The sequence below is a fragment of the Schistocerca americana genome, chromosome 4 (genome assembly GCF_021461395.2).
Source record: "Schistocerca americana isolate TAMUIC-IGC-003095 chromosome 4, iqSchAmer2.1, whole genome shotgun sequence".
Lineage (NCBI taxonomy): Eukaryota > Metazoa > Arthropoda > Insecta > Orthoptera > Acrididae > Schistocerca > Schistocerca americana.
The window spans coordinates 74,909,143-74,919,971 of record NC_060122.1 but is presented as its reverse complement, the minus strand read 5'-3'; the positions used below and the strand labels follow the sequence as shown (position 1 = coordinate 74,919,971).

Below are 10,829 nucleotides of genomic sequence, written 5' to 3'. Positions count from 1 at the left end.
ACTAATCATCTATATATGTTCAGTTGTTATGAGCAAAATGTGTCGTTGGAATGTAGCGTACCATGAAAGGACGATGATAAGCTATGGTCGAGGTAGTAACTAATTAATGTGGGAATATTTACCTCCTTGCAGATTAGCTGAATTTTTCGTAATCAAATACTCAAAACAAATATATTCCATTAACATTATTTATTCATTGAAATAACAATGAATATATGTTATATATTATTTTATTTTGACGGACATTACATCTTACACAGAGTAGTTCTGGCAATACATGTCGCCAATGCGCCATCAAGATGAAACTAAGGCCCTGTAGCGTGAGCATGGAGAACGCAGAGTGAGCCAGGGAGTCAGGGTGGCCTTCTAGAAGTTCTTTATTTCACAGATAAAGTTTAAGGTTCGTGCACAGTCTTCGTCGACGTAATCTCCAGTTGCTCTCATAGCGACGCAGTTCTGTTTGACGTCGCCATTTGGTTCCTGGGCGTGCCAGTGATTGAAGTCTAAGTCTTCCATAAGCTTCCCTGTGACAAAAGCAAAGACAGTTAGTGGAAAAAATAAACAAAAATACTGAGTCGTAGTGGATGTGCAGGAAGTTCACAAGATAGTGGGAGGTCTGGATGAATGTGGCTGGTAATGTTGGCGTTGGTATAGTGATGATTCCGAAGGCTGACTTCTCGTGACACTTCAGTCGGAGTTCGCAACTTCGTGATGTGAAGCCGGTAGATAGGTTTAGTTAACAGAGATATGTCCTTACGATGATAACGCAGGAAACCATCGATTTTGTCAAAATTTGACGATGCAAGTAAAGCGAGAACGTCTTATCAAAGAAGTCCATCGTGAAAGACTTCGTTACCAGACTTGTTTCTGTTTTCATCAAGATTTCTTGATATATTAGTATGGCAATCTGATATGAAATATCCATCTTATGTGCTCATCACCGGTATTATAAAGGGTGTTCGGAAATTCTACAAACTTGTAGGACTTCTAGAGGGGAGTGAGTACATAATATTTTGAATAGGAATTCATGTCCGGAAACGCAGTGTTTCCATTCTACGACGACTTCATTTCAGATGTTTATCTCATCAACTTCTGCTTGACGAATTGAGTTAGACGTGACGCAGTACAATTATTCAAAAGAACACATAACGCAGCATCCATTTATCACGTAATCAAATATGTTTGTATTAACACTTAAACATACAGTGTTTACATTATTGAAAGACCAAACAGAACATAGAATACTGTACATACAGAACAGTACTGATGCATTACAACAGTGAGTCGATGTGGCGGCCGCCAACATTATTACAGACATTATACCTAGGAAGCATGTTGTGCTACACTCTGGCCGTCCCACTTAGTGCCTCTTCTGTTTCTAGTGAAGCGGCCAGAACCTGTGCCAGCAGATCTCCCTCTATGTCTAAAGGAGTCCCGTAAAATAAACTTTGTGTACGGCCCCACGAGAAGTGATCCATAGAAGCACATGTCATCCGGTCTACCTCATTGCACACCGGGACAGCTATGAGACTATTCTCTTTCCCTTAGCAGACGTGAACGTGCTATACATCTGAACTGAAACCGTTGTAGAACGGAAAGAATAAGCTTCCAGACATGGGTTCCTATTCAAAATAATATGCGCTCGCTCCACTCTACAAGTATTAGAAGTTGGTAATTGGAATTTCCGAACACCCTGCATGTTGACGGAAAAGAAAAAGTGGCTAAAGTCTAATGCTATCTTCTGAATGTACGCGTCACGGATGTAGTTGTGTAACAGGATGAAATATCATGAATGTCTGTTGATTATGACTTAATTCAGATACACAGGAGAATCGGTTTTAAGGCATATCAACTGCGTTATTATTGGTCTTAATGTGGAGAAGAGTTGCTCGGTGGTTAAATTAATTTTCAAATTTTGTTACATAACAATGAATGCAGTTCTTTCATCAGTGATTGCTGCATTTGAGAATTGTGTCATTACAGTTTTCTTCAAACTGTGAGAAACACATATTTCATTAGTTATCTTAATTCAGCAGTGCGTGACAGTCACCCTACACAGTTTTAACATATAAAATAACCGGAATGTGTCGGGACGAAATGCAATAAAAAGAAATGTGAAAAATTTGGCGAACTGCTACAGCCCATTCCAATTGCCTGAGGATCAATCCCCATTCCATCCACAGATAACACATTCTCATTGTCACTTCTGTCACCTTAATCAATGGATGGTGGAAGTTGCTGCATCTTTAGAAGTACAGTTAAAATGTACGGAATCCTACAATAGATTAAGTAGAACATTTGACATGTCACAGATCGGAAATGTTCCAGCGTCAAGTCAAGCGCATCACGCCAGGCAGAAACGTTAGAGCAAAGAGGGCAGTGAGACGACGTCAGCCAGTTGCATGCTGACCAACCCCTCTCCAGGACTACAACGTGACGGCAGCGCCCTCTGCACGAAGACACAAGCGACGGGCTACCTGGTCGTAGCCAGTTCTACGACTTCTACAGCGGCATCCAGATTAGGCACCACTATAGCAGCGACTTAGAAATTGTATATACTGAAGAAATTGTTTATTTTGTCTGTCGTCCTTTGCTTGCGAAACATCTATGCATTTCTCAAAGTACTGTCATTTATTTTCTGTAATAAGACTCATTAATACGATTTACTTGAATTGTTGTCTAGCGATCTGAGAAAACAGGTTTCCTAGGCACTCCATCTTTGACAGCTAGGCAGAATACAACAGGAACGGGCAGAACATCTCCTATAGCACTATGATAATAAAAAAATTGCTTTGGGGAAAACTCTGCATTTTTAAGCTCAGAAATTAATACTGCAATGGTAGGCAGAAACGTAATTAATTCAAAACAAAGAGGTAAATTCTGTTATCAGTAAGAAGAAAAAGAATGACTTAGCATTTTTATAACTAACAAAAACAGCTGTTATGCTGTGGTAGTTGGGATCTCACTTTAAAACCCGACGTTTCGTCCCCATCTGCGGAGGACATTGTCTAGGGGGATTGTAGCTTTGTTGGCTCTGTTGAATGTCACACTCACAGCCTGGCTCGCCTCGCTACTGACTGCAGCAAAGTTCTACCGAGCGAGGTGGCGCAGTGGTTAGACTGGACTCGCATTCGGGAGGACGACGGTTCATTCCCGCGTCCGGCCATCCTGATTTAGGTTTTCCGTGATTTCCCTAAATCACTCCAGGCAAATGCCGGGATGGTTCCTCTGAAAGGGCACGGCCGACTTCCTTCCCCATTCTTCCCTAATCCGATGAGACCGATGACCACGCTGTCTGGTCTCCTTCCCCAAACAACCAACCAACCAACCAGCAAAGTTCCGCTTCCGCGAGCTCCGGCGCAGTGGCGTGACGTCACATGTTTTGAATACGCGAGCGCAATTAGCCATTGTCGACTGCCGTCATTCGTGTTACTACCACCCCATGGTAGAAGAGTGGTACACATCTTCTTCAGCACCGGAATCCCAATTTCATTCAATTTCACGCCCTGTCCCATCCTTCTGAAACTTCTGTGGTGTTTCACAATCTCTATGGCCTCTCTGTATAGCCTTTAGTGGTATCCAGATGTGGTGATCTGCTGGCTGTAAGGCGTGTTCTGCAACAGATGATTTGTCTGTCTCCCCTCTCCTACAATTGCCCTTGTGCTCTTCGAGTCGTTTTTTGACAGTTGCCTACACCTCCCCACAACTACACGGAATCCTATAAAAGTCGACGGCCCCCACTGACTGATTGTCGTGGCTAGGGTTCACGCTCGAGATGCGTCCTGGACGACAGCAGACTCTGCTCACACTGGCAACTGGATGAGTCCCGGTGTTTGTCAGGGAGTCCAGATGGCGGACGCTATACGCAGCATATAGTTGGGGGAAGGACTTGTAACATAATGGAAGCAGATCAAGAGACAGACAGATCAAACATTTATGAAACATAAAATTTTTATAATCCAGGAGTTTATCTTCCAAAGAGAACTGTCAACTCCAGCAAAAAGGAGGTGATGTTACTAAATTAAATGCAGTGTCACTAAGATAAACAGTTAGAAAAATGTGGTTAATGCATCTTCCGCTGGGCACTTAAAGTCACCCAGTGCTAAGATATTTTTTTTACAAATATTTGTATTTGTATAATTACATTACAATGTGGCCAATCATTCTGAAATAGGCATTCAGATACACGAATGAAAATGTTCCTCTGTGATTATCTTTAAGATTAGGACGGTACAATTTTCAACACCTGCTATTTTCTCAGTATCTCTGAAGATGGTACGGTCAAGACAACCGTTGTAGATATTCTGAAAGACAGAGCTGAGATGGACTGCTGCTTTTGCCAACATTCCATATGCAGCTAACTTGAAATTGTGCAAAATTTATTTAGCGTGCGATCTGAAAAAAATGTATTTCATATCGGGAGTAAATTAATACACCTACCGGAAACTGCCATTACAAATCTAGTAAAGTGTACAGTTTAATCTTTCGTTGGTTTATAACCAATGTAGTTGCAAGTATCACGAAATGAATTCAATTTTAGTGTCCTCTAAAATAATGTGTAGTGTTATATCACGTAACTGTAATTAATGTGCCGGCCGAAGTGGCCGTGCGGTTAAAGGCGCTGCAGTTTGGAACCGCAAGACCGCAACGGTCGCAGGTTCGAATCCTGCCTCGGGCATGGATGTTTGTGATGTCGTTAGGTTAGTTAGGTTTAACTAGTTCAAAGTTCTAGGTGACTAATGACCTCAGCAGTTGAGTCCCATAGTGCTCAGAGCCATTTATTTTTTTTGTAATTAATGTACGCAAATTCGTTTATTTTTGTGCTACACAGGGGCATGACCACTGCGACATTTTGATTTGGTTCCAATATATGTGCATTTCGGTTTATTACGGTTAGGAAAGACAAACGCGTGACGGGCGCACTGGTGGCGGAACAGAGAGGGAGACGGGAGGAAATCCAGCGCGCCATCGCGCCAGTCCCATAGCAGTTGTCACGGCTTTAGCCGTATGTGAGTTGAGTAAATCACAGAATGCGTAACACTGCTTGGCGTGAAGAGAAGCATCGTTGAACGACCTTGTACACCACAGTAGTCGTGAAAGGAACGCTGCAGAGCAGATCGAGCATCTGGTGGTAGAGAGGCAGGCATTTTGTGCTCCGTCATTAATCCATATGTAGTCGTAAACGAGGTATAAAGTTACCACTTAAATAACAATGTGGAACCTCAGAAGTGACACAAACAGGTCAAAAAAGTGCTACAGGAACGCGAACAGATATTCACTCACCACATCGATCAATGGATGTTCGTAACCTCTCAGTATAATGAAGAGCTTCGAAACTAAATAATTAGCGCTAATATACACTGAAGCGCCAAAGAAACTGGTGCAGGTATGCGCATTCATACACACAGATACGTAAACAGGCAGAATACGGCGCTGCGGTCGGCAACGCCCACATAAGACAACAGGCGTCAGGCGCAGTTGTTGGATCGGTTACTGTTGCTCCAATGGCCGGTTATCAAGATTTAATTGTGAGTTCGAACGTGGTGTTACAGTCGACACACGAGCGATGGGACACAGCATCTCCGAGGTAGCGATGAAGTCGGGATTTTCCTGTACGAACATTTCGTAAAACATCAAATCTCCGACATCGCTGCAGCCGGAAAAAGATCTTGTAAGAACGGGACCATTGACGAATGAAGACAATTGACCAATGTGACGGAAATGCAACCCTTCCGCAAACTGCTGCAGATTTCAGTGCTGGGCCGTCAACAAGTATCAACGTGCGAACGATTGAACATCATCGATATGGGCTTTCGGGGCCGAAGGCCCACTCGTGTACCCTTCATGACTGCAGGACATAATGCGTTACGCCTCGCCTGGGCACGTGAAGACCGACATTTGACTGTTGATGACTGGAAACAGGTTGCCTGGTCGGACGAGAATCGTTTCCAACCTTATCGAGCAGATGGACGTGTACGAGTGTGGAGACAGCCTCATGAATTGAGGGACCCTGCATGTCAGCAAGGGACTGTTCAAGCTGGTGGAGGTTCTGTAATGGTGTGAAACGTGCGCTGTTGGGTTGATTTTGACCCCTGATGCGTCTAGATACGTTAATAAGCAAATAATAAGCACCCTGTCTGATTACCTGCATCTAATCATGTCCATTGTTCATTCCGACGGACTCGGACAATTACAGCAGGACAATGAGACACCCTAAATGTCCAGAATTGCTACAGAGTGCCTCCAGGAACATTCTTCTGAGCCTAAACACTTTCGCTGGTCACCAAACTCCACAGACATGAACATTATTGAGCATACCTGGGATTCCTTGCAACGTGATGTTCGGGAGAGATCTCCTCCCCCTCGTACTCTTACGGATTCATGCTGACAGTTCCCTCCAGCACTACTTCAGACATTAGTAGAGTCCATGCCACGTCGTGTTGCGGCACTTCTGCCTGCTCACGGGGGCCCTGCACGGTATCAGGCAGGTGCACTAGTTTCTTTGCCTCTCAGTGTATAATCAACATTCTTAATAGCATAAATAATTAAGAAATTTACGCCGGCTGACGAGCACAAGTGTCTCGAATAAATTAAAGTACGATTAATTAACTTGTGGCGATAAGTAAAATTTTACGACAGGAATCTCCGACTTTTGCTGGAATGGGATATTGAAATAACTTAAGGACGACAGATGAAAATTTGTGCCAAATCGGATTCGAACCCGCACTTTCCGCTTTGCGAAAGCGGTAGTGTGTGGCATATGAAAAGTTGGGTCGGAAGCGCCACGTTCTTGGACAGACGAGGCAGTTACCCCTAATTCGGGCTTCCGCGTTCGATTCCTTGTCTGGCGCAAATTTCGCTTTGCCATCATTGACTTACTTCAGTGCCCCACTGCAACAAAATTTTCTTCCTCAGATATATACTATATACGATACGAACAGATATATACTATATACGTCTGCAGGTCGACAGATTTACATCCTCATAATAGGGACACACGATTTCAGCATTTATTCACTTCGATACGAACAGTCGATGAAATGAACATGGAACTTCTGGAACTATGTAGGTTCAAGAGTGAATTTCTCCTTAGTCCTCGCTGTCCATAATACTGTGTTGGACAATTGCAGTTCGTTTCCTACTCTTGATCAATATTCTTTCCACAGAGATATACTATAAAATTCTCATTTGACTGATAAACTAAAATTGCGTATCTTTGCGTTTCTGGCGCCGTACTGAATTCAGCTCTCCACGTACATGTACCAATTTCTCGTGGATCGCATTTAGTTATTCCGACTGGCTGAGTTCCAGGCTCAAACTTATATTGTTTTTAAGATGTTCCATAGCAAAAGCTTGCTTTTCCTCGGACATTCATGTTCCTGATATCTCCCAGTGCGTTGTTTAGTTCATAATTTTTGAATTGGTGTCAGTTTTACCTCAGATACACTTAGTGTCATGTCTGCTGTTAGTCACTACAAGTAAAATCCTTTGCGAAACCAGGCACCATACTTAAGGGGGTGCAGAAGCCGGCCGGTGTGGCCGAGCGGTTATAGGCGTTTCAGTCTGGAACCACGCTACCGCTACAGTCGCAGGTTCAACTCCTGCCTCGGGCGTGGATGCGTGTGATGTTCTTAGGTTAGCTAGGTTCAAGTAGTTCTAAGTTCTATGGGACTGATGACTTCAGATTTTAATTTCCGTAGTGCTCAGAGCCATTTGAACCATTTGGAACGCAGAAGCAGAAATGTCTCTCGTTCCCCAACAAGCATACTGCAATGTGACTGCATCATTTGGCGTAAAAGAACAATATCCTTTGACCAGCTCTGCAACTGCCGGATTATGCACCTGATCAGTAATTTAGTTATTCAAACGATACTGAATTTCTGAAAACAAGTGAAGTGCGCAGTTTATTTACGTGACTGTCAGTAACTTTCAGTACTCCTGTTTCATCGAGAAGTATTCCTTTAAGATACAGACTACTCTGGCGTGGCAGTAGGTAAGTGTTTTCATTTTGTAGCACAGTCGATCCTGAACATTTACGAACGAAAAACTTGTTGACTAAGTAATTTATACATAGGATGTTCAGCTCGAGTCATAGAGGCGTCATGTAGACTTTCTCTCTGATATTCAGAATGTAACTCATCATCATCCTCATCATCATTCATCTTCTTCTTTACACACCACAATGTCGAATCAGACAACACAGAGAATAATATTAGTATTTATAACACTATGTACCCTAGTGACATGGTATTTGCCAATTGCAAAGAGTTAATATATTTTTCATATTATAATTCTTCTTCTTCACATTGGTTTCTCTTCTTCTCGCACATAGCATGTTGCCTGTATACGGTGTCCTTTATGTCTTCTTAGCTGTAAACGAACAGTTATTTCTTCATCATCCAAATCCATAAATCTCCTTAAGTGTAATCGACCAATTATTTCTTCACCATCGAAACCTATAACAAGTATGTCTTGATGTCTAATTGATATACTTAAATGAATCTCGAAACATTACAGTAAACGTTAAGATAATAGATCTCTGATTATATGCTGGATGTTCTACTGTCGTTACGGTTTCTTCTTGAGTTATATTTATCTTAAAACCAAAAACAGATCCTATATATACACGGTGTATCATAATAAATGACGTAAACGCATACAGTTGAAAGTACACGACACTGTAAGCAAAAAAGTCACAGTAAACATAGGGCAAGAATGCATACCTTAAGAGCTTCGATAATGTGAAACAAATCTCTTCTACAAGGAAAAAAGTACAGCAAACATGTGCTCTAAAATGCATTCCTTAAGAACTATGACTTCTTATTCATCTTTGCTACTTTGAAACACAACTCTTCTAACGATAAAGTGCTCGTAACTTTTAAAGTATGCGTTTTAGAGCACATGTTTACTGGACTTTTTTTCTTGTTTTGCTCCATATTATCACTTCCCAAAATATGGAAAGCAAAGAACTGGCAATAGAAGAGATTTGTTTCACAGTGTCGAATATGAAAAATTGCTCGTAGCTTAAGGTATGCATTTTAGACCCTATGTTTACTGAGACTTCTTTGCTTTTAGTATTGTGTACATTCAACTGTATACGTTTACGCAATTAATTGTGATACACCCTGCATTGATTCACCAAATCATCTTCGTAGTTATTCTTGATGTTGTTAGACTGTGTCCCTCAAGAAGTTGGGAATTTCGTGATGGATATCATGAGCTCCAACTTGTAATGTGTCTGTCCGAAAGTCGTTGACAACAAAAACTCACGAACATGGTTATATATTACCCAATAAAACTGGATTTATTATGTCTGACCCTGAAAATTGTGGAAAATTAATGTGATTATTAGCCTTTTCCTTCATAGAGAGGGTATCAGATTTAAGAAGGAATATATCTATATTTCACATCTCGTCAGGAATGTTTGTATAAACTTCTAGGACAAGTACTTGAAAACTTGAATAATACTGAATATTTCATATTTTCAAGTATGGAGCATGTAATGTTACCCCATGTTACGCTTCGATTTTCGAATATTACTTTCGATAATATTTGATGCGATAATCAGCATCATATGAAATCGTACTTCTGCATGTGTCGCGATTATGGTGTAGACGGCTCTTACGTATGTCAAACATACAGCAAAATTCCCAAACTGTTAAACGGAGATAATGCTAATGTAATTATCCTATTCGAACAAGCTGACCATCATTTGAGTCACGTATTGAGAAATCATATTGACCCTGGTATCACATGTACTTGTATCTCGAAACGTGTAAATGGCCATAGAGTGAGAATGCCTACTGTCTTCCAGTTTTAAGCAAAGATGGCGATTTAACTAATAAGCATTGTCGTACTAATTTCGATAGTTACCTTTATATTTAGAGGAAATACATTGTCTGCTGCATGTGACCAGAATAAATAATCAACAGAAGATGCAGAGTATACAACTATCGAAGAAATCAGAGCTCAGAAAATAAAATATAACTTACGAACAAACAGTTAATGCACTTTCAACGGACTTGCCCAAATATATCACTTAACGTTAGAATAACGGAGTAGAAATGAGTATACAACTTACTGCACATTAGATACTAATACAACAGACCCTCTGAAATCATTGAAGCTACACTCAAGGCCATGAATTAAGACACACATTTAACAACGCGCGTTGAAATGAATACCTGATCTCATCCAACAATCAGATTCCAAACCTGGCCAACCAAAGCAACACCCTACTAACTCCAAACAGACAAAGCAGAGAGACAAAATGCACTGCACAGTGTATTAGAATGTCTGTACACTAAGCTACAGAATACCAGAACGGTAAAGGAATGAATTCCAACAGCAGCGATAGTCTGATTTTACCAAGGCACGCCTCCTTCATCCAGTACACCTTCAGCTGAACCCAGTAAACCCGACTGTGGGCTCTCCGCGTTTCACCGCGTATCGAAGAGGCCACTTTAACAGGCCAGTCCCTTCGCACTTGTTTGCACTCCAGACAGCACTTATCATAGCATGCACAAAATCCTTTAAGTGTTGTGTCCAAAAAGACACTGCAAAAAAATGGTTCAAATGGCTCTGAGCACTATGGGACTCAACTGCTGTGGTCATAAGACCCCTGGAACTTAGAACTACTTAAACCGAACTAACCTAAGGACATCACACACATCCATGCTCGAGGCCGGATTCGAACCTGCGACCGTAGTGGTCGTGCGGTTCCAGACTGTAGCGCCTTTAACCGCTCGGCCACGCCGGCCGGCAAACACACTGCAGCAACCTGCTCTTCACTTCAGGCTGTGCCGCGTTCGTTTGGCTCGTCGAGTGCT

General features: G+C 41.8%; 1 protein-coding gene across 1 annotated transcript in view; it reads right to left on the bottom strand.

Annotated features, from left to right (window-relative positions):
- Positions 1–238: 238 nt before the first annotated feature.
- Positions 239–10,829, bottom strand: part of LOC124613271 (C-type mannose receptor 2-like) — a 263,120-nt gene continuing 252,529 nt past the window's right edge. Inside the window, exon 6 of the mRNA XM_047141964.1 lies at positions 239–524. Coding sequence (XP_046997920.1) covers positions 367–524 — 158 coding nt within the window. The 3' untranslated portion in view covers positions 239–366. The remainder of the gene's footprint in view (positions 525–10,829) is intronic.